The sequence below is a fragment of the Meles meles genome, chromosome 15 (assembly GCF_922984935.1).
Source record: "Meles meles chromosome 15, mMelMel3.1 paternal haplotype, whole genome shotgun sequence".
NCBI classification, from domain to species: Eukaryota; Metazoa; Chordata; class Mammalia; order Carnivora; family Mustelidae; genus Meles; species Meles meles.
Genome location: NC_060080.1, coordinates 18,315,809 through 18,340,261, shown reverse-complemented (window position 1 = coordinate 18,340,261; position 24,453 = coordinate 18,315,809). Strand labels below are relative to the sequence as shown.

The window sequence follows — 24,453 nt, the reverse complement described above, 5'->3', positions numbered from 1 at the left end:
GGCGTGTGCCAGCAGCCTCTAGGGGCACGTGGATGGGCATGCAGGGCCTTTATTTTCCACAGGAAAATGAGGTTTCTTGCCCACGGGTCCTACAGAGGCAAATTCGTGATGCAAATGGACACGACGAGCAGAGCCGGTAGCCAGAGCAGCCCAGAGTCCTCCAGGGCCTTCGTTGCAGGGCAGCCAATGGCTTCTGAAGCCGACGGGTAATCTGCCAGGTTACATCCCTTTAGCTCTGCGGGGACATCACAGTGACTCTGCTCGGTGGCATTGTGCTTTGAGAGGGCTCAGGCCAATTTGGCGGCCTGTGTCATGAAAGTGAGTAAAACAGGGACAGGGTCCGACTGGGTTTGGAGGACATTCTCCTCCCTGAAATTAAACAAGATCTGTAGATGCTGACGGTGAACAAATTACACCGAGAGGTATTCAGCTCTTCTTTTTATGTTTATTTCCCCGAGTTATTTTTAGCATCACAGACAGTTCCCAGTTAGCAAACGGGTTGGGTTCTGAAAGTTCATTTGTAATTTGGTTGTTTAGATTTTGGAACATACTTTCCCTATAAAAAACTATGTTATAAATGGTGATGAGAATCCCAGGCTTGTTCTCCAAAGCCTATTTAACCCATAATGTAGCTAAAATACTGTCCTTTTGCAAGGAAAAAAGTTGTTTAATTGCAACATGAGTAATTAAGTAAAACAGGGAAAACCATTAAAAGTGATTAAGAAGTAGATTTATGTTCATATTGAATGATGCTGTTTGCAGAAAACCTAATTTAATTTAAGAAGAGGCCTTTCCAAGGGCTTTTTGGGAAATTGCACGGAATTTAGCCTATTAGGGAGAAAGAGCCATTGCGCTGTCCACTTTTCGGCTACTACCACATAAGTGGCTTCCTTTCCTGATTCCGGGCGCGTTAGAACGTATCGCCATGTAGGTTCCCACAGGGAGAAATTCACTGGCCAAAATCCATGAGGGTGGTCTCCTCGGGGTGGATTTTTAAAATTCTGAGCCACAGGTCGGTATCTGTCTGTACGGATGTCCTAGGAACAGCCGTGTCCCAGTCCCACCGACTCTGGGGGCAGTGACAGCGTCACGTGAGGGCCATGTCCTGGCCAGCAGTGGGTTCTCAAGGTAAATGCACCCGGTAGGTTTCCCTGGGGGCCTGCTGCCTCTCCTTCTCTCTGGCAGCACAGTCCTTGCTCTGCACCTTCTTTCAGACCTCAGCAGGCAGCTCTTGGTGTAGACGGGAGGTGTGTAACCCGGGTGTGCCTGTGTCATGCGTGCCCCTGATTTCCCTCACAAGGCCATGCAGAGGATGGTAGCAGATCGACCCTATCCTTTCTGCCAGAGGCATGCGAGCCTTGGTTTAAGCAAGCGTGCTGGAAAGCCTGGGGCTGTGTTGCAAAAATGACCACAAATCCTCTCGTCCCTATATGCCCGCCCTTCGGCAATGCGGTGTTATAACACTGTCAGTCAAGAAGCAGGGTCTCTTTGCTCCCTCCTTGAATGTGGCTTGGCCAGGAGACTTCTGTGGCCAGTGGGATTTTAGCCAACGTGCCTCAAGCAGAGGTTACAGAAGCCTTTGAGCCTCGCCTGCTTGCTGCTCTGGGAAGCCCAAGAGCGCCGTGTGAACAAGCCCGAGGTAGCCGTAGGGGGGACGGCAGGCCCCACGGAGAACGGATACCCACGGGCTGGCAGTCTGCAAAGCAGAGACGTGGGAGCGAGGCCGTTCTAGATCAGCCGGCTTCAGCCGACGTGCAGTTGACCACAGACGGATGAGGGAGCCAGCCTGGACCAGAACGGGCAGCCGGCTCAACAGAACTGTGAAGGAGTAAGCCACTACGTTTTTGGACGATTTTTCCCAAGCAAAAGCTAACTTACCTACACACCTAGCTCTAGTCGATGGCCTCTCCTGGCAGCTTTCTTCCGGAAGCCAGCCTGTGGCTCACCCCTTACAAATGCGGACGAAGACAGAGTCTTCTCCCCTCTTTTTGCTCCGGTCACAGATCTGAAGCTCAAGCCCTTCAGGTCTGCCCTCCCTACACGGCAGGTTCGGAAACGGGTGCTTTGGAAGTCATGGCATTTTTCCATGGTACACGTTTCGTGACTGACAGATGGGTTTTAAGTCAATGAAGACAGAATCCAAACCGTGGCTGCAACTCCACGTTCAGGCAAAACCCATTAGCTCGGCACGAACACGCACAAAAGCTGTCTCCCAGCGCACCATCGGTGCCTGATCATTTATCACAAGGGAAATCACACATTCTCATTCACGGAGCAAGAACAGTCTTCTGGATAAAATCACGCATAGTCTGGAAATGCACCGCAAAAGGGACTTGAGTGATTCTCCCAACTGAGCCCACTCAGCAGCCTTTGATTTTCAGTGTGAATACAAGAGGAAAGGGAGGTCTGCTTCTCATTTTGTAACTGTGCAAAGCATCCCTTATCCATTCACGGGTGTGCGGAACCACACGTGGGGGAGGGGCCCGCTGGGCGGGGCCTCGGGGTCCTTCACACGATTCCCCACTGAATCCCAGGTCCTCTCCCCCAGGAGGGGCAGCTCTCCACACAACGTAGAGTGGGTGGGGAAAGACGCTGTGGCCAGTGCCGTCTCTCTAATGACAAATATCCACCCTGAAAGCCCCAAATGCTCATAAAAGTAAAAAAAAAGTCTGGGTTGTTTGGTGCTCCGAGGACAGAGCCTACAGATTTCACAGCCCCTTTCGGTTTTCCTTGGGCCCCCGACACCGGCTAAGTCTCTCTCTCCCCAGCCCAGATTTATTTTCAAGGGCTTAGCTCCGAGGAACGACGGGAATGTTTCAGCATGAGTGCTCCTGACCACAAGGAAAAAAGCCCCCGACACATTTCACAGACATCAGCCAGGATTCTGCAAAGTCCATTCTTTCAGGAACAAAATTGCATTTTATGAAGCCGTCCCTTTTCTGTTTCATCTGTCAGGCAGGTTTGCCGAGAATAATTTAAATTTCACGCAGCAGGAACTGTGGGGCAGCCGGGCTTCCCCTCCACCCCGCAAACAGACCTGGTCTCGGAGCCTCATTTCTGCTCCTTGGGGCCACCCTCCTCGGGGGCCTGGACGGTCTGCAGCCCAGAGTAGCCATGCCGGGCCAAGCGCAGGGCTGTCCCAGCTCTCGGCGTCCTCAGGCCTCTCCAATCAGGGGAGGAGATGGTCCACGGAGGGCCCCCACCAGCACCAGCCTCCAGGGCGCTGGTTTTACCCCACGTGTCTGGACACTTGGTCCAACCCGATCTCTGATGAAGCTTTTAAAATGGACTTTTATGAAGTGCTTGATGGGTAGCAGGTGCTGCTCTAAGCTTTCCCACACATCCTGATTTATCCAATACTCACAACCTCCTCATGAGGAAGATACTATTCTTATTCCCACTTTACAGACAGTGAGACTCAGAGACATAGTCTGCTGCGAGGAGGCAGAGGTGGGATTCAAACCCGGTTCCGTCTGAGGCGACAGCCTGAAGCACTCAGCGGCTCTGCCCTGTAGAGTCGGCGGAACCTTTGGGGCTGCACTTCCCCACCTCACCCAAGAGGGAAATCCGCCCATTTTCTTGCAGACTCGTGTCTGCTGTCAGGTAGGTGGTTGAAGGGCTGGAAAAGTTATCGTCACGGGGCTGTGCTAACGGTTACCATGGAGAACGCACTGAGCCAGGCGGCCTGCGGGGAGGAGAGGAGCCAGCCCGGGTGGTCCCCTCCTCGCTCACCACTGGCCCTCTGCAAGCTTCCTTCCTCTGGCCTCACTCTCCTGACCGGCAAAACAGAGAGGCCGGAGGGCACGGTCTCTCTGTTTCTCTCAGGCTCCGGGGACTTGTGTGGGAGTGTGCGTGTGCGTGGGTGGGAGGGTGTGTTGCATCCGGTCACACCCTCCCCCTGCCTCAGTGGCCCCAGAATCTGTGCCTGTCCAACTGGCCTTTCATCAAAGACCAGCAAGATATCCTCAGGCCACAGGAAAACGAAGACACGTAAAAATCAACTCAGGCCTAAGGCAGCAGTGACAGAAAAAATTGTCATCACCTCACTCACCAGCCGCAGGGAGCCTAGCCAGCCTTCCCTGCCCCGGGGACCTGGGACTGTCCCCCACAGCAGTAGTGGAAGCTGCCCCAGTACTGAGAGTGAGTGGGGGACCAGGCCCATGGGACTCGGGGCAGGAGAGGGGTGGGCCATCTCTGCGTGGGTAGTGCTGGTGTAAGATGTCAGCAGTCACCCCCAGCCCCCAGAGAGATGTGACGCCCTGCTCCATGCCCAGCCCAGGGGGTCGCTCAGGCCTGAGAGCACTAACGCTAGTCCCTGAGAGTCATCTTGGGGACGTTTGCCTGAGTCCTCAGGTGTGACTGGCCCATATGTGGCACCTGACCCTTCACCGAGGAAGGCAGGCCAGCATGCTCAAGCCCCCATTGCCACACTCTGGGGTAGCAGGAACACGTGACTCTGCTCCTGGCTCCCATGCAGCCCCCTTCCTCAGCCCCCTGTCACCAGAGTGGGGTCTCGGCCGTGTGTACACACTGCACTTCCCTTGGAGGAAGGGGTTCGTGGCTGAAAAGGCTTTAAAACCCCTTCACTCCATCATCAAGTTCACTAAACTGCCTCTACCAGTAACCTCAACAGGAGAGACATTCTCGGGTCATTTGGTCACACCGTCCAGGCCACAGACCTGTCATATCCTGACCTGTGTGTTCCCCGAGGGCCAGAGCTAGGCCTTGGCTACTCGGTAAAGACGCAGCCTGTTGACCGGGGAAACCACAGATACGTTGGTTTGGGTGTGCCTGTCAATGATGTGCGGGCATGGGGTTAGACAAATAGGCTGGGTGACAGGCATCTGGCGGGGGCCGCTGCCTGGCCAGAGGGCAGAGAGGCACCATGGCCCAAATTCAACGGCAGTGTCCTGGACAGAAGCCGCAGCTGGCTGTTGTCCTCCCTCTCCCCTGCACACCCCGTTCTCCTGAGCACCTCGAAAAACCCAGGGCGGAAGCAGGCACCTTTGTTTGGTTGGACCAGCTCCTGCAGGTCTGGGGCTGGGCTGGGGATCTTCCAGAGGGGACATGTGCCAAGGGGCTGGTTGTCCCACAGGCGTGAACTCTCGCCCCCTCTCCCCTCCCAGCCCCTCAGGGCAGTCCTCCGCAGATGCTGTTTTCTATCAGAGGCTGGGCTCCTTGCCCCCCATGTGCTGTGGTTTGGGGCCTCACCAGTGAGGGTTGCTGACTCTCAAGCTGCTTTGGAGCAAAGCAGGGGCTGTGTGGGCAGGGCAGCCCTGAGTGAGGGGCCCTCACTGCCAAGTGCCTTCCAACACCCCGGCCTGGAGGGTCAAACCCCTGTCCCGCGTGCAGACCCACGGCATCCCTTAAAAGGCCCCCCTCCAGAGAGGGCCAAAATCATCAAGTGGTCTCCCTGGTCCAACTTCTCTGTCTGCCGACCTGGAGCCCCCACCGGTCAGTTCCAGAAGCTGCCATTGTCCAGATGGCCAACAGCTGGCCTTCCTGAGCGGCTGCCAGATGTGGCTGGTGGGGCGGCCGGCTGGCTCGGCCAGGCAGAGGTCACCGCATCAGGCCGGTCCTGAGGGCTGGCGTCCAGGGGAGGAATGCGTTCGGCCGGTCTGGGGGCATCGTGCCCAACTAACTCTGTGTTCCCCCCGCCCCAGTCCGACATTCTTTCCCTCCCCATCTCTGTGGGGAGGTGTTTTCATAACAGGAAAATAAAATCAATAAGGCACTGCAGCCAGATGTCAGCATGCTCCGAGCTGGCCTCCGCGAGCTCCATTGTCTCGGCCTCCGCTGGGCTCCGGGCCGGCAGCGCACCGTTATTAATGGGAAGCAGGGCTGAAAGCGAGTTTTGAAAATCACGGAGACAAAGGCGCGGCACACCTGGAGCGCAGCTTTCCCACACCACGGCCACCGCACAGTGGCCACGCCGGGCCTCCCCCGCCTTTCACTTCCCCCGCAACTTTCCCGAGAGCAGAGAAGCCAGCACTGGCCGCACGCAGACGCCCGCACACACGCCGGCTCGGAGGGGCTCCTGGAGGCCGCCCGGAACGGCTGGCGGAGGCAAGGGCGGCCTGCAGAGCCCCCGCCCGGCCAAGGAAACAGGACGGTCATAAATGGGGCTTCCTGCCCCCCCCCACCCCGGCATGGGCCCGTCCCTGAGAGGCTCCAGCTGCCTGAGGGGCTCCGAGCGGCGCGAGGGGGACCAGCTTGGCCTGAAGCCAGGCGAGAGCCTTGGTGCCATTTCCATTTCAGTCTCTCTGTTGGGAACACAGCCCCCAAGGCGGGAGCTGCCTTTGGAAGGGAGCAAATGCCCCGAAGTGGACTGCTGGGGCCCGAGGCCTGGGTCCCCAGGGAAGGCGCAGCCTCGGACCAGCTCTCACAGACTGGGTGTGACGGCTGGGGACAATAGCACCGGTTCACGCGGTTGTCTGAGACTGGGAAGATGCAATGGCTGGGAGAATTCTCAGCAGAGTAGTTAATAGGTGGCAGATTTAGGACCATTTATGCCTTCCTGCGGGTCACTACCTTCTTGCAAACCCAAGCCACGGGCACCCCAGAAGGACTCACGTGGTCTAAAGTTGCCGATTTAGGGAATCTTTATGGCCCACTTGGAGGTCACCATCCCTACAGGCATTGAACTAACGTGAGGAAGGACAGCGAGCAGCTTCAGACCTGCTTGTCTTACAGAGTAGCCGCAGACAGACACTTTACAGCCCGTGAAACCATGTGAACGATCAACGGTTGGCCGGCCCAGATCCTGGGACGCCAAGACCCTGGGGAACACGGTGGCCGCAGAACACGGTGGCCAGGGCACAGGCTGTGAGCCCGCGGAGCCGGAGGCGGCCCCGGCCTTTGGGGTTAGAGGGTCCCCGTGCCCAGCTCCTGCTCGGGGAGGCCTCCAGGCTTACCTTGGTGGTGACGGCGGAGGCAGAGCTGGCCACGAGGCTGGTGATGGCCTCGCCGCTGCCCGTCGTGCAGGGAGCCGGGGCTGTGGCAGGCGTGGGCAGCCGGGAGGGCACCACAGGCAGCGGCAGGAGGCCGGGCCGGGCACTGAGGCTGCTGGCTGTGCCGCCCCCGGCCCCGGCCGTGGCATTGCAGATGCTGGTGGTCCCGTGCGTCCCGTTGGCGCTCCACTCGCGGCGGTCCCAGCCCACCCGGTAATCTCTTTCGAAGCGGCTGTGATGCCGGGACATCTTGCCGGGCCGTGGCTGCTGCTCACAGGGAAACAGAGGCCGGACCTGCTGGCACAGAGCGGAGAGGAGGGCGATTTAGACCAATGGCAGCCCTGCTAGGATGCCGGGTGGGCAGCCACGCCCGTCAGCATCTAGGAAGCACCTTCTCTGTGTGCAAAGAAGGGCTTTCAAACGATAGCTGAACTCATGTTCACGGCAAGCCCGCGATGCATGGATCATTAGCCCCGCGTCACGGGGGTGAGGTTGGGGGGGGATAAATGATCTGTCTGGGATCACGTGACCAAAGTGTAGTAGATAAGATTTGAACCCAGTCTCAGCTGAAGAGTGATGCTTTCTGTCCGCAGGGCCACACTGCCCTGAAGGATGTGTGTGCCCGTTTTAACCGTGGTTGAGATTCTATCCCACCGTCCTCACCGTGGAAGCAAGATCCTGGGGACCCCCCAACCCTATGACGGCGAGAACAGCCACAGATATAGACTTCTTTCCTAGCGGACAAGACCCTTTCCGTTAACCTCGCTGTATCCTTCTAGTAGCCCGTGAGCTGGCCAGGCATGGCTCGTCCCAGCTTATGAACCAGGTTGCAGGTTGAGCATAAGCGACTTTCCTGACGTCAGAGACGTAGGAAAGGAGAAGGGGGCCAGGATCTCTGGCCTTCAGACTGTCGCCCAATGGAGGACTGCAGTCTGGAAAGGTGTTAAGCCCCTGGGCGTTAGAAGTGCTTTACAACCCTATGATGTAGTTGCTCGCTCGAGACCCCCACGCTCCCTGCGAACCAGACATCTCCCATGAGACCTTCCTGAGTGCCCGAACCGAAGGCCCTCAGTGTTGCCATGGAGACCCAGACACACGAGGACACCGACGGCCTCCTGCATCACAAGGACTGGGCTTGGCTCTGCATTACGGTGACTTGCCCGGCTTCTTGTCCAGCCTGGGTCCAATGTCACCTTGGTCATGGGGATGTAAAGATACAGGACGGGCCAACTCAGCCGGAGGGGCCACAGCAAGCCTGAGGCCAAGGGGAGAGGGAATGGTAGAGCCTGGGCCCACTCAGGAGGTTGGGGTGGCATCTGTCCTGCACATCACGTCCTCAGCTCGGGCCACTGCTCCAGCTCGGTTTTAACTCTTTTTACTCTGCAATCACTTCCTGTCTGGGGTGTGAGTGTCTGGAGGTCCAGGGTAGCTCCTGGCTCATTTTCCTATCCTGCAAATTCAGCTCCGTCACAGCAGAGGCCAGGGGCGGGGGGCTCTGGAATTACCGGCTAGTGGGGGGATACGCCACCTCTTTTAAACATTTCTGTCACTCTTGATCCTACTCTGGTCTACACACCAAGTCTAGCTGTTGGCTTCTAGTGCCAGAGAGTCAGCACCTGGACCTACCCCTTGTGACCTGTTCCCTATGTCCTCCTTGTGTGGTTGGAGGGCCCTCGTGACCACTGTCCCCTCCCTCGGCACAGCTCCCCCTGCCAGGCACGAGGAGCACACCCAAGCAGAGCTGACCGTGACCTCTTAAAGTGGACGGGGTGCTTCTTGTTTATTTTATGATTACGCTTCAGAGCTTACACAACGCCACGACATTATTTTTTCATCTACTCAATATTACATGATAAAAGATAAAAAAGAATCCCCCTTTGACCACCCCCTCACAGACTTCTCTGGAGAGAGTTGCTTAAATAGCTCTCGTCACCGTTCTCTGCAGCCTGTTCTGACCGGGCTTCTACTCTGCCTCTCCTTGGGAGTCTGTCTCACTGAGGTCACGCATGATCTGCTCGTAAGATCCCATGGGTCACTCTCGCCTTGTCTTCTGTCACCGTGGGCACGGTTGATCTCTCCCTCTCTTTCTCGAAACCTCTTCTCTGTGGTTTCTCATGCTCTCTCCTCGTTGGGTTCTCCTTGGCAAGCAACTCTTTCTGGGCTCATCCTTGGAGTTCCATTATCTCCTCCTCTTCTTTCCCCGCCCGACACACTCTCCTCAGACAGTCTCACCAGCCGTCACCGCTTTCCCTGATGGCGCTCAAGGCTACATTGCTGGCTCCCTGTCCCTCCTGCACAGCACACCCACTGTCCCACTGTCTGAACTACTGGCTGCCCCCCCAGGTACCCCAACACTGGATGTCCCAGAATTAACTCATTGTTCTTTTGCCCCCTCATTCTCGGAAATTCCGTCTTGCAGACAGGAAGTCCTGTCAGCTCTGCAAGCCGATGTCCCCATCTCCATGCACATATTCGATAGCGGGGCCTTCAACTCTGTTGCCCCAGCTGCTTCTCAAGTCTGCCTCCCTCCCTCTGCATATCCACCGTTCCGACTTTTGTGTCCCGCACAGATTATTTCCACATCTCTCTGCTCCAGTCTTGCCCTTTTTACCCATTCGCTACCCAACTGCCCTTGTGACTTTTTTTATTTTTTAAAGATTTATTTATTTGAGAAAGAGAGAAAGAGCGTGCACCAGTGGGGGTGGGGGGAGAGGCAGAGGGAGACAGAGAGAGACTCTTAAGCCGAATCTGTGCTGAGCGTGGAGCCTGATGCAAGTCTTGATCTCATGACCCTGAGATCATAACCTGAGCTGAAACCAAGAGTCAGATGCTTAACCAACTGCACCACGCAGGTGCCCCCCACCTTGTGATTTTTTTTTTTTTTTTAAAGCACAGGTCTGATCACCATACTTTACTCCCTTGCTTTAAATCCTGTCCTTTAGGATAAGGTCCAGACTTCTCAGTACGGTCCAGGAGACACCTAAGGATTCTAGCATCACCATTCATTCACTCTTCCCACCCCAGAGGCAATGCCTGGCCATTCCCAACACCTTACTGGTTTCTTTTTTTTTTTTTTTTTTAATTTTTTTTAAAATATTTTATTTATTTGACAGAGAGAAATCACGACTAGGCAGAGAGAGAGGAGGAAGCAGGCTCCCTGCAGAGCAGAGTCTGATGTGGGGCTCGATCCCAGGACCCTGGGATCATGACCTGAGCCGAAGGCAGAGGCTTTAACCCACTGAGCCACCCAGGTGCCCCACCTTACTGGTTTCTGAAGGCATTATGCTGTCTCTCAGCTTGGGGTCGAGCCCCGTGGCTCCTTTGCCAGGAATGGATTCCCACTCTTTCCACGGCCAAGACCTGCGTGTCTTTTACAACTCAACTCTTCCAGGAGGCTGCATTGACCCACTTCCTTCAGATCAGGCAAGAGGGCCCCTGACCCCCACCACTATCCCAGCATTAATGATTGTGGCATATTTGCTACCTTGAGAACAGTCGCTGCTTATTGTCTTTGTAACCTTAGCACCTAACACAGGTGAAGGGTGTTCAGTACACATTTGCTGAATGAATAAACAAATATTTCTCCTTAATTGCTGAGTGTTTGCAGAAGAGACAAGCACATTTGTGTGAAGGGAGAAGCTCAGACAGTGGAAATTCCATGTAGGTACCACGGTAAGGAAGTGCCCTATCTTCCTGGTAGGTCACACCTGGAGCCTCCAAGGACGGCTCCGATGGAGAATAGAATCTCCGTGCATTCAGGGTCGGCAGCCACCACAGCTTAGGCTCTTGTTTCCCAAGATTCACCTGCAAGGCTCTTCCTAATGATCAGTGCCTCAGGGCAGTTTCCCTGGGTTGGATCCCAAGTATGGTAGAGACAATGCCATGAGATTCACCCCACCATGACCTCTCTCCAACTAGGAAGACCTCCCCACTGCCTCCCTTGCAATTAGGTTGGGAAACACATCATCGGAATTCAGGCAGCTAGAATGAGTGGGGAGGAGATGGAGAACATTGCCAGACTTGGTCCTTTAAGAGCACTTTCTACTAGCCTCAGCCCCCTTCACCTGCCAGGGCAGGTGGAAGAGGCTTGCCCCACCAGCGTTGGACTTGGCACGATTGGGACATAAATCTTCATCGTGTGAAGGCGCTGAGATTGCGAGGTTACTTGTTACTGAAGCCTAGCCCAGCCCGACTGATACCCTCAGTCAGCACTTACATTCCCACAAACAACCCAATTTCACATACTGTCAAGGAAATCATCTCCTTCCAGCTGGTGTGGATGGAGAGAAGGACAGACTTGAGATGTGCCTATAGAACATGCTTGGGAGCAGGTCAACGGGGCCTCCTTTGCGCCAAGGATGCCTCCAATGGTCCAGAGCCCGTCAGCTCGCTGCCTCTGGGACCGCCTGCTGCAGACCAATGCGCTTCATGGCCCCCACGGTCACAGCAGCCTGCACCCCGCCCCCCCCCCCGCCGCCCCGCCCACTGCGTGTCTCTTCCAGGCTCCGTACCATACTAGAGAGGGGCTGGGGGGGATTCAGGCAGCTGGAGGCCCCACGGTCTGGTTTGAGCCTCAGAAGTGTATTCAAGACAAAGGTCAACTCCTTGCTTGCCAGATGTGGGTTAGACGTCATTCCTCAATTTAATTTCCCCTTTCAGACGGAATGCAAGGCATGGACTGCACAGTGTACCTTGGGTGACTTGGCAATGCGCCAGCTCCAGCGGGGGCAACTTTAATATTTCCCTCCGGGCACAGAGCCAGCATGTCAAAAAGGTCCTGTGTGTCCACACGTGTGTCCGGGGTGGTGGTGGGGGGGAAGGCAGCAGGACGTGCCCGTCGGGGCGGGCGGGGGCCCCCCGTGGACAGGGCGCCTCAGACAAGACAGGTCAAGCAATTACAGGCAAGACACACAGACCTTGTCGAGGTGAGCACCTTCTCCCGGCAGGCTGCCGGTGAGCTGGAGGAGCCTGGCATGGGGCGCTCTACCGAGACACGGAGGGGAGTCTGAACAGAGCCATTCCTCGGAGTGTTGGGTGTACTTCTAGCTCCTGCCCCGAACCATCCTCCCACCACCTGTTGTCTCTAGATCCCTGAGCTCCCCATCACACCGCTTTCTGCGCTGCTGATGCCCAGATCTGAACCATGCCCGGCTTCTACTCCGTGCCACAACTTCCCTTTTTCCGGTTTTGCACACCCTCTGAAAAGGAGCCATCTTCTGCTTAGATGAAACTGTTTAAGAATTTGATCCAAAGTTTTAGGTGGTGTTTATTTTGTTTTTACATTTTCTAAAACACGCTTAAGATTACCTCTAGAATGATAGAAAGGGTAACGTGCAATGAACGTCTTTTTTGTTGGGACTTCTGAATCCTATAAGAAACAGTCTGGGGCTATGGAGCCTACCCTATGCATCCTTCCCTCCCAGAAATTGGGGCTCCACCCTATGCCTGGATTAAGGCCCAGTTCAGGCTCTGGGAACTCCACAGAGCTGGACCCTCTTCTGCTCCTGATCCAGTAGGATCCTGAAACCCGACCAGGCCCCAGTATTGGGCCACCTCTCTGGCCATCACTCAGTCTGCTCACGGAGTTGCTGGGTTTCAGAGCCTCTCTGCAAAGGGGCCCACACTCCCTGCCCTGCTCGGTGAGGCCACAACCTCCTGGCTGCTGGCGTCTGAGTTCTGGGACTGTCCTCTCTGCTCTGCCAGCCCAGACCTCTCGGTGACCACTCCAGGACTCAGACCTGGGTCCCCAGGAGCAGAAAAAGAGCCGAGTCGGGGGTCAAGAGGGCTGAGTGTGAACCTCGGTACTACCCCTTACTCGTTCCGAAAACTCAGGGTTGCCTTAGTTTGCTTACCTGGAGAGTAGGGTGGGACAGCCCTACTTTCCCCTGGACCATGAGAATCCGGCATGACTCCCGCGAGCCCTCTGCAGGGCCGAAGAGCCCTATCACTGGGCAATGATCGGACCCGAAAGCTACAGGGTGGAAAAGGTAGGCCAACAGGAACCAGTTTTCCAGGATGAGGACGACGGAGACCGCCAGCCATGAAGCTCTGTGTGGTCTGGTGTCTGAAACACACAGCCACGGACTCCCCGAGAACCCCATGCTGGGTGCGTGGGACCCTGTAGGGTGTTCTGCCTTCCCGAGCCCCTGGGAGAGAACAGACTTGGGTGGGACAAAGGTCATCCTCAGCTGAATACCTGTGACCTGGGGGATCTTGTATCCGGAACCTCAGGGCCTGCCTCATCAGACTGCCTTCTCCCAGCACCTCAGGGTGTTGTGACAGACTCGGGCCCAGGTTTACAGAAGGCCTGGGCCATCCTGGGCCTGAGGATAGCCTGGGTGTAGCCTGGGATAGCCTGAGGACCCCCAGGCTCAGTCCCAGTGCCTCCGCTGTGTCTCTGTCAGTCTCCCGGACACTTGCTGGGTCCCAGATCAGCAGCCCTGCCCTGGAGGTTCTCCTCCCCGTGAGTAATTCATGAATAACTAACCCAGAGGTGCGCGTGCCAGTCACCAGTGCTCTCCAGCCAGTCTGGGGCACGGGGCCACGGTGCACAGCAGAGCACACATCAGGACGGTGATGCTCTGCACCCAGGGACACCCGCGATGTGGTCGGGAGGCCGGTCGTCGCCACACACATTGCCGCGCCCGTGTGCGCATGCTGTAGCCAGGAGCCCAGGTGGCTAATGACCCCTCTTGCTCATGTCGTGAAGGCACATGCAGGCGCGGCCGCTGGCTGTGAGGGCCCCGAAGGCGTGATTAATCCACAGAAGGCAGGGGAGCCCGCGCTGCCTCCAGACAGGGAGCTGAGGAATGAGCCACGGCCTGTCCAGCCCGATTGGAAAATGTATGATTGCCTCATTTGGAGGAGACGTGCTGCCAAGTCGGTTGGAACAGGCCGTGCCCATCTTTCTTATTTTCTTTTCCCTCTCTGCATCTTTTAGCCTTTCTTCTGAAGCAAAATAATAAATAGCAGCCGAAAGACCATCACACAAAGGCAGGCTCCAGGCGCTGGAGAAGCCGGCCGGGCTGTGACTTGGCGTGGATGCTGGCGGGAGCTGGGGTGCCCCTCGGACGGGCCTCCCTGCTTCCTGGGGTTGCTTCAGCTCCCACCGACCCCCCAGCCTAGTCGAAACCCCACTAACTCAGAAGACTTGCTTCTGGCTGAGGCTGCAGGAAGCGGTGTCCGCCCAGCCCTCTCTTCCTGGAGCTCAGACGCAGGCCTAGGACCCAGTGATGGCCTGGCATGCTCTTCCTGCCACGGGACGGCTGCTCCGGCAAGGCTGTGCTCCCTAAAGGCGGGACTCCCCCGGTATCCTCCCTGGGGCTGTCTGGGCACAGGGTAGGCCCCTGGGTCCAAGTGGCAAGTTCTTTCCGGCTTAGAACACGCTGTGGGGTGGAGACTAGGTGAGGAGATATAGGTTCCTGGGCATGAAGAATGCAGGAAGGACCACGTTAGGCTCCACGCCACACTTGCTCAGCCCCCGAAGCCAGGCCTCCTCACACTGACCTCACCCAGCTCACCCCGGTCTTGGCGCGTGCCCTGAGGGAGAGGTTTTGCTTGGGGCGCGTAGATGTCGAGAACCTCGAGGGGGATATGGACTGTGTGGCTACTGGGTGTACACTGAGGTGTCAGCCTGGGTCCGAGGCCTGCTTCGAATCCTTTGGTTCTGCTCAGAAACTAAGGGAGCTCTGGAACATTCACAGGCTAACAGCAGCTTCTGCCTGGTCCTCTGTAGGATGAGTGACCCAAGGTATGATTTTATAGTTAGCTTTTTTCTTTTCACATACCAAAGCCCCAGGGGCTGGAAACAGTCACACTTCCTCTCTGCTCTGGAAGGACCTTTCCCTTCTATCTTACCTCGCCCAGCCATGAGGGTCCTCGTATGAACCTGCGCCCCCCCCCCCCCATCAGTCACTCTCTCAGCAGGGCAAGTGTGGAGAGCATCCAGCCCAAGTGCCAGACCAAAGTGGCTCATTCCAGCCCTCTGTCTTAGTTGCTGGCAGGTTCCACCAAGACCTGCTAAACTCCAAGGTCCGGAGCCACAGGCAGCCTCTACCAGGCAGTGCAGAGGAGAAGGAGTCAGGGGTGTGACCTCTGCTTCCTCCCCCCAGGTGGCATCCAGCTCTGTAACAGAGGGCTTTAAGGAGTCATCCTTATCTTTAAGGGAAGACTGGGCACCTGCTTTATTTCCCAGGTCTTGACCCATCCGGAGCTCTGGGAGAGACACAACCCGACAGACCCCAGACCCGTGGGTGGACTGGCCTCAGGGGAGGGTAGGGAGCGGTCCCGGCATGAAAGGTCCAGCAGCGGTCACAGCGAAAACTGTATGGCCGTATAGGCTCACCGCTCTGTCCCTTCTCTGGGTTCTTGGCAAGCCACCACATCATGCGTTTCTCACGACAGCCCGGCCGTGCAGGCTGGGATACACTTGACACCCACATTTCATGAGTGAGGCAGAAGAAGAGGAGACCAGGGCGGGGGGTAGTGGTTTGTGCCCCCTTAACCCACAGCGTGGACTGCGGTCCGCAGCATCGCTCCAGGCACTTGTTGGGGTGCAGAATCGTGGGCACTGTCCCAGCACTGTCAGGAGGAATCTGCCTTTTTTATAGGATCCCCAGGGGGGACTCAGCTACCGGTTACAGCCCCAGACGTGCCAGCCCAAGATCCGCCTCTTAGCAGGACCGGAGTCGGCCCTAGGACCCAGGCCTCCTGACACCTGGCAACGTTCACCACTGCGCCATGGTCCTCGGAAGGCGCTGAGGGGCAGAGGTATTTTGGGGAAAAGCCATAATCCATAATTACAGGGCTTAATACATGACCTAAAAAGACAAATGTTTCAAAATGCTTTTCTGATGATAGGTTTCAGGAAAAATGCCACCGATTCCTTTTCTGGGCACAATTGCTCACGCAAAAAGCAATCTCTCTGCCTCAGGAAGGTGGTATCCAGCGCCCGTTTTAGATGAACAATATTAAAAGAACAAGCCTCTCATTTCCCTCCCTTCCCATGTGCACCTTTGCTTTGAGAAATCTGGCTGTGGGTTTTGATGTAGTGATTTTTTTTTTCTTCGAAGAGACGCACATGATTCAGAGACTTTTCTCACGGGACTAATTGACTAGGCATTTGTGTTATTGTTACTGGTGTAAATCATTATAATGGTGATAATGAAAAATAAAAAAGATATTGGAACTGACAGTTGGCAACATAATATCAGCATAAATGGGGGGAAGAAGGGAGGCGTATATAAATTAGGGGCTCGTAAACATCGGGATCGATGAGGCTGCTCTGGAGGGCCCAGTTTGATCATTTACAGGGGGATGAGCCAGGATTATCATTACCAGGAGCCATCTTTGTTCCTCTGACTCCTTGTTCTTGGGGGCTCCGTGGAGAGCGGAATCCCTGAAATCTGGAGCCCGCTTTCCCGTCTGCAGCCCTGGGAGCTAGACTTGCCATCACCTCCCTTCTCCAAGTGGGCCTTCTGCTGTCTCGCAGGCCGCCTCTCAGGCACGCCTGATTATTCGGAATCTTGCAGAATTGACTAATTTGACGAGATCTCTCCTCACAGCAAATGCTGTTCACCAGTGACCCGAGCCGATGAATAAATCCCACTCGGTGCCTGGAGCCAGACCCAGCAACAAGAGTTGCAGGGAAGAGAGACGGATGCACGCTCTCTACCTGGCTGCCAAAAATGCTCTTGCAATTTGCTTTCTTCTAGACAAGAGTCTATTCAAAAGTCTATTTGGAAACATTAGGGAACGGCCGTCACATGGCCGGCAGATCACACGGCCCGTGACAGGATATTATCTTCCTTGGGAGAGACTCCACCACGCTTTTATTTCCCCGAGTAAGTAGTGTCTGACGGCTGCGGGATGGCTCCCAGGGCCGGGGACATCCGCATCCCTGTCCAGAGCGCGTGCGGAACCGACCTCCTCGTCGGCACGCGGGACCTGTGGAATGTTCTCGGGCCGGCACATTGCCTTCTCGTCCCCACCTCCGGTAGGACCCGGGGGCCTTCTGCTTGTCTGGAATACCTTCCCGGGAAGCCACCAAGTAGCCGACTGTCCCCGCTTCTAGGAGTCAGGACGCTGTGCCTCCTCTTCCCTCCCGAGCAACCCCCTAACCACGCTCTGGGGTTAATACGCTGTTCTGCCCACTCCTCCTCGAACCACATCCAATATGCTGACCACCTCTGTCCCCCTCGTGCCTGGCTCCATGCAGGATCCAGGATGGCCCTGCAGCCCAGGCAGGGTCGGTCAGGATAGCTCAGCTTCCCGGGGCTCCATTCATTCCCGAGAGCAGACTGCATTGGAGCTACGACAGCGTGAGGGCGGGCACGTAGGGGAGGAGATAAATGCAGCCGTGGCCCAGGATGGAAACGCCAGCCCTGCCGGCCAGCATCCGGCCTGCTCCGCTCACCCCAGCAGTGGGCTTGAACACACCTGTCCTCGACAGAGAGGGGCACCCAAAGGCCCGTGCTGCTCCCTGGGGGTACCTCCAGGGATCAGCAGGGGAGGGGAGGAGTGTTGGGGGCCACTCGGGAGAGGTTTGTGTCTCCTGGTTCTGACCGCCGAGCCCTTGTCTTGGCCGTGCTCCTGCTGACCTCTCTACCGAGGGCCAGGCTTGTCTCAAGACCTCAGAGCCTCTTGGGCCCTCGTTTTGGGAGCTGCTACCCTATCTTGACGTACTTGCTTCCGATTTTCAACCGCCTTTATTCTATGTCCATGGTTTTAATTTAATTTAATTAAAAACAAAACAAAACAAACCTACCCAGACCAGAGGGCAGCCTGTTGTGAGGTCGTGTGTTCTATCACCATCCAAGCATGCAAACGAGGCAGCCTCTGTTGACAAGTTCACATCTCCAGTGCAGAGCTGGCTGTTTGAACAGCTTGTGTGCAGTAATTGAAACATAGATTTTTGTTGCCTTTCTGTTTATTTTTAGATTAGCCAAGCAGGGACACTTGGCTTCCAGGCTGCCACCTTCACCCCTGTTGGGCAGTGTGGGACCACTGGCCCCCTGCACGCCAGCAGCAAGGACCACCATGTCGCCTCTGGTGTCTCCCCCAGAACTGGCTTGGGTTTGTCCTGCACCTGACCCTGCTTTTGCCCTTTGCTGTGATCCCCAGTGCCCAAAGCCGGGAAGCTGATGAATATAGAATGCCTGCTGGCTGTCTCCTAGCTCCCAGGTCCCTGAAGACTGCCCCATCCCCACTGTACTAAACTCTCAAAGAAGCTCTGGGGTCGGCCACCCCCCTTGACGATAGTGGAACCGAGGCACAGAGTGTTAGGGCAGGGACAGACTAGAATCCAGACCTGCCATGCCCCAGGCAAAGAGGGGTCACATGGCTCAGAGAAGATGCTTTCAGGGTCAGTTATCTATTCAGGCCACTTTAAAACAAACTGTGGTCGCACTGGTCTGGATAGGTGGGTCATGCTAGGATGATGGCCCCAGATCTCAGGGGCTTAAACTATAACGTGTGCTATTTGCTCCTGGGGCACACTCCCTGCTGGGCATCTGGGGCCCTGTGCCAGGCTGCCCTTCCCCAGGGTCCATGCTGAGGCAGAGCCTGCCTCTTCCTCCTCTCGTTGCCGGGCCGGGCATATTGCAGGGACCCTCCGACATTTACTGACCCCAACTGTCCCGAGGGCAGGGGTGTGAGCAAGAAGGATGTGACCACACACCAGCACGTTCAGACAGATCTCTTCTCCTATGGAGTATCTCCACCTCTACTCTGTGCCCCCTCTCCCCAGAAGCCCTCCCAGTGGACCCGGACAGCAGGCATAGCTGACCTGGGCTTCCTCTGGCACCCAGCATGCCTCTCTTCTCATTCTAGATCCCACGAAATGATAGCTGTGTAGCAGGTTTGTTAAACAGGCTGAACTCAGTGGGATATCAACAGCAAACAGATTTTTTTTGCTCCCACTTCTTTCCTTGAAATCGACTCTGTTGGACCCAAACAGCTTTGTTCGGCGGGGGTTGGGGGGGGACACTTTTGGGTACGACTTCCATTATTATTACGGCTGCCGTTAGGATGTCTGCTACCGAGGGCTGTCAGTTCTGAGCATTTCCTGTGTGCCTGGTACTGCGCGGGGTTGTCTGCACACCAGCTCTCCCAGTCCTCACGAGAAACCTGTGATGGCCGAACCAAAGTGAGGCAGGGGGACGTTTAAGTTGCTGACGGGTTTCACTGACCTAGTGGCCACACAGCTAGTCACTGGCAAAGGCAACTCTGAAAGCAATCCCATCCTTATGCCTGCCTCTCTCCACAGCCGAATCCAAGCTTTCCTGGAACTCCAACCTCGTGTCCGATCCACAGCATCTCCCCTCGCTCACCAGGCTCAGGATCCAATAGTGGGCAGGGGTGTGTGATGTGCTCCAGGTCTCGCCTCCTTCCTATTCACGAACTAGCTCCCGGCTTCCCTGAGTGGCCAGGAGAGAGGCCAAGCGGACAAGGGCAAGGTGTGACGGGAGCACCATCCACCTTTAGAGGTGACTCTTTTGCCTATGGGCCCCTTGGTGGCTTCTGCACCCTGTGAGGGTCCTTCCTGCAGAGCGCCAATGACTGGCACCTGGTGGGTTATCCTCTGGGGTGGGGGTCTTCCAAGGCAGCTCCAGTCTGGCTCCCTGTTGCAGTGTACACTCTGGAAGTGTGACCGTGACATCACCTTGACCAACTATGGTCAAGATCAACTCTGGTCCTGCAGAGTCAGGCACAGCCTCAGTGCTCCCAGCTTGAGGGAACCAGGTCGTACCCTCCTCCAGGCTCAGGGAAGCACCAGGAGGATTGTCTTGAGTTGATGTTGGAGGGCGGGGGTGTGGGGGTGCATGGAGGGCGTCTCCCCAGGAAGAAGGTAAAAGCCTCAGCACCCTTCCTAGCACAGCTCCATTCAGGGGTGTTCTCTACTGCATTCTCAAGACCTTCCTAATATAGGGGTTGGGGGAGGGATGGAGGGGGCCTGGGGCTATACAGTTCCTGTTTTCATTTTTTTAAATTTTTTTTTAAAGATTTTATTTATTTATTTGACAGACAGAGACCACAAGTAGGCAGAGGAGGCAGGCAGAGAGAGAGGGGAGCAGGCTCCCCGCTGAGCAGAGAGCCCGATGCGGGGCTCGATCCCAGGACCCTGGGATCATGACCCGAGCCGAGAAAGCAGAGGCTTTTAACCCACTGAGCCACCCAGGTGCCCCTACAGTTCCTGTTTTTAATGTGATGATACAGGGCACATTTCATGCTCAGCCTTGAACCTTGTTTGAGTCTCTAAGACAACAGGAACCATCTAATTTAACATTTTGCTACAGATGATTCAATTCTTCTCTTGTTTGATATTCGCCTCCTCCAGGAAGCCTTCCTGATGATGCCAGGTTTCTCTGCTACTTCACCCTTTGGCCATGCTGCCTACTAGCCCTTGCTCTGCAGAGTCGCATGTACCCGATCACACACTAAACTCTGAAAACGCACAGGATGGGCATCTCCCCACTGGTCATCTGTGCGGAAATCCTACTTACATCCATCAGTCATATCCTTGGCCCACAGTCACATTCATGTAGATGCTGGCCGCACAGAGCTCAGGCCCAGGGTCTACTGAGGACAAGGGAGTGGGCAGCCCGAGGACAATTGGGGATGACAGAGTCAGGGCCACTGAATGGGTGCTGGACAGCTGTCTACAGACCAGATCTCAGCTGCAGCAGCCCCAAGAGAGGGAGTGAGACGCCCATCTGTTCTCAGCTCAGTCCAGTCCCGGCTGTAGGGACAAGCAGCCCATTTACAAGTGACCAGCCTACAGTAGGCACCCAGGACAGGGCTGACACCCCTGTGTCTGGGGTTCAACAAAGGATGCTACAGAGGTCTGGGCTTGGATATGGGTGTGGGGGGGAATAGGGGTAGGAAGGGAGTCCCTGCCTGGGCCTGGGGGATTCTGGCGTCAAAAGCCAGCCTGGCACCATCGGGGCCAACTTCCGGGACCAGAATGAAAGGCGCTCAGTATTACCCAGGCCAGAGAAGAGGACTGGCCTGGGGCCCCTTCCCTGGCTGCCCAGGAAATGACTGTCCCCAGGAGTAGCAGGTAGGGCATGGCCACCCCGCAGCCCCCGAGGCCCTATGGGAAGTGCCTGGTGAAGGTATCACGAAGTCAGAGAGACAGAGATGCCAACACGCCCTTCGCTTGCATGGGCTCGAGGGAGTGCCCGCCTCACTCCCCACACCTGAGCTTTCGCTTGCCTTGGCCTCCTGACCTGCAGACTCCTCTCTGTTGTGCTGAGCCCTCCTGACCAAGCTGCAAGGGGGCAGTAGGGAGGAAAGGCAAGGAGCATTTATGGAGCACCTCCAGCACGCCTGTCACTCGCAAGTCCCTTGAGCGATGGGAGTCCTAGCATGGCCTCCATTTTAAGGAGGGGGGAAACTGAGGTCCCCAGATTAGGTGCTTGCTCTTATCTTTGGCTTTAAGGCCGGGCTCTTTCCACTTCCCTTCTGATCCTGGACTCCCTGACAGCTGCAGCCGTGCACACCTTCACCTCAAACTCCTGATGCTTCTTAGAGGTGCAGCTGCCCTGACTGACGGCTGTTCTCACCATCTCTCTCCACCTCCCTCCGGGCCCTCCTGGTATGAGCCTCCATTATCTCTCACCTGGGATCTGCTGGAGTCTCAGAACTTCCTCACCCTCGTTTAGCGTATTCTCCACCCAGCAGCCCGAGTGACCCCGATAAAATGCAAGTCACACCATCTCCCTCTTCAACCAAATCCTTGTCACGGCTCCCATGTCACCTTGAGAAAAAGCCAAACCCTTACAAGGTCCGCGAGGCCCTCGGGCCCACTTCCCTCTCTCACTCCGTCTTTCCTTCGACAACACAGCCCTAGCACACAGTCCTCCTTGCAGCTTGTCCGGCAGCTTAGGCCCCCTCCTACCTCAGGACCTTTGTACCTGCTGCTCCCTCTGCCTGCTCCACCCTTTCCCAGCAGGCACAAGGCTAGTGCTCTCATCTCCTCTAGGTCTCTTCTCATACCTTCGCTTCTCAGTGACTTTCTCCAATCATCTTATTTTAAAGTGACCAGCTCTTCCCTCGTTTTCTTTTTTGATTGCTCTTAATCCTTCCCTCAGACGACACAGTTTATTTAGATTTCTCTGTCCCCCTCACACTGAAATACACGTTCTGTAAAGGCAGAACTTTATATGTTTCGATGCATTTAATCCGCACAACACTCCACTGTGATGATGGCTCTCTCTGTTTTCCCAATGAGGAATCAGAGGCACAGACGCATCAAACAACCTGCTCAAAGTCATCTGGCTCGCGGGTAGAAGAATCCGGATTCCCACCCCAGGCAGCGTGGCTCTTAGTCACTGCTCCCTGACCACCCGTTCTGGTCACTGCTGTGTCTCGGCTCCGACAGTGCCTGGCCTCAGGTGAGCGCTCAGTCAACAATGAACGAATGAATGAATGTGTGACTCCCACCACCCCACATCAGCGTGGGCCTCTGGTATCCCCACCCCACCACAGATGGAGTGATCCTGGATTGAGGACGAAGCCTCCGACGTGACCCAGCCCGGCTCCCACCCCTTGTGCCTGTCCAGCCCCCCCGCCCCGCCCCCCCAGCCCGCTGCCCCGGAGCCCTGTGAGTCTGCCGGGCCGGTGGAGGGGTAGGCAGACTTGATGGGCTTCTCCAGCCCCAAGCAGAGCATCGTATTCATAATGCACCAGCACCAGGAACACTCGGAAGGGAACAGCCCGCGCTCCCCCAGGAGCAGACACATCTACGACGCAATTCCTTCGAGGAAAATTACTCAGGCAGCCATTTATTAAAACACAACTGCTCCTGAGGAGGCCTTTCGGCAGTGGAAATACCAAATAGCTTTGAAGCTCCAGCCGTCCCCGAAACTGATGAAGCAGGCTCCTAGGCACTATCTGACTTTTAATCTGTCTGCTCTTTCCCCATCTGGAAGGGCTAATGAAATGCTACACTGTGAGGAAACCAGGAAATCAGTAGCATCGGAGGTGAGGGACATATATTTAATTTCTTGCCTTGGTCTGCTATTTGCATAAACCTCCAGGGAATAACCAGTAGAGGAAAGAGGAGAAAAATAACACTACGGGTCTACGGGGCCAGGCACCGTGCTGCGGGATCATTTGCATTTGACGTTCAGCGCTCAGGGCAGCCTGGGGAGGGAAGTTTCACTGTGGTCTCTCTGGGAGAGGTGGTCTCTCTCTGGGGCTCTCCATGTCTGTGTCCCCCTCTTTCTTGGGGACCACGGTGAGACGACACTCCCCAGTCCTGCTTGGTTCTAGCTGGGGCTGTGTAACTAGGTCTTGCCAGAGTGTGCAAATAGGGTGTGCAAGCCACGTGGGTTCCTCCAGATCTACACGTTCTTCACCATCTCTTTCTCTGTCCCCTGCAGGAGACGATGAGGCCCAGGGGTCAGGGACACACCAAGGGAGGAGTTTTGGTTCTTGTCAGGGTCACAGACAGACCCACTGACCACCTCTCTTCCCTCCCTCCACCCCTTAACCTGTGATCTGGAAAAGAAACAAGCTTCTACTGGACCGAGCTGCTACACTTTGGGATTCCTTGTTTAGCAGTTACACTGCCGTGACTAACGCAATCTTAATTTTACAGATGGAGACACAGAGCTTCAGAGAGTTGAAAGTGGCTTTTCTGAGGTCACCGAGAGCCTGGATCCAGCCAAGCATGAGCTACCTGTTAGCGAGACCTGATTTCCCTGCCTCGGGCGTCCCAGGGGAAAGGCAGCCTGTTCTGAGCCTATCTTCCAGCTCAGCTCCCCGGGGCTGAGCAGTGCACAGGCTGACTCCCTGAGGTCCCAGGCAGGGGACTGTCCCTGGGGGATGGTCCCCCGAAGCCTCCATCGGAGAGAGTGAGTGTGTGAAGGGCAGAGGCTGGATGCTGGCTCTCGGGGATTGTCTTCTTCAAATGCCCGGCAAGCTCTGTGGACGGCATGTGCTTTGTGGGAAAGGTCAACTCCCGAAAGCAGGAGACTCAGCAAATCCCCAAATAGCCAGACCCTGAGCACGGGCCACCCTTGAGTGCACGTGCCATCTGGAGAGGGAACAAGAGCCGGGTAGAGAGGGCAGCACTTCCCCCCACAGACCCGGTTCGGCCCAGGGCTAATCCCCGCTCAGACGGGTCTCTCTGCGGTGGGAGCGTCCTGGGTGTGTGGCTTCCAGACAGGCGGCCCTGTAGAGGCTGGACTCAGTCCTCTAGACGCCTCATGAATTTCTGCTCCTTAATGAACATGTGCACAGAAGAAGATCCGATGGAAGAAAGGATGGGAAAACTTGCCAGGGAAGAAATACGATTGCCAAATTCCGAGGGGCTATTTTAAACAACAGATTAAAGGGATGGAAATTGAAAACAGAACAAAACAAAGCCCCACACCACCCTGGTTGCCTGGGTGAGCCCTTTACTCTCATTAACGCGGCTTCCCAAGGCCACTGGCGCGCCGACGCGGGGAGACAACACACGGGCTGACTCCTCCAACTGCTCCCTGGGGGGCCAATT

At 56.0% G+C, this 24,453-nt stretch overlaps 1 protein-coding gene across 2 annotated transcripts in view; it reads right to left on the bottom strand.

Annotated features, from left to right (window-relative positions):
- KLHL29 (kelch like family member 29) overlaps window positions 1-24,453 on the bottom strand; it is a 299,865-nt gene that overhangs the window by 129,376 nt on the left and 146,036 nt on the right. The window contains exon 3 of one of the 2 annotated variants that reach the window (XM_045978999.1): window positions 6,915-7,247. In XM_045978999.1, coding sequence (XP_045834955.1) covers window positions 6,915-7,199 — 285 coding nt within the window. In that variant the 5' untranslated portion in view covers window positions 7,200-7,247. The remainder of the gene's footprint in view (window positions 1-6,914; window positions 7,248-24,453) is intronic. The other variant, XM_045978998.1, reaches the window with a different exon arrangement.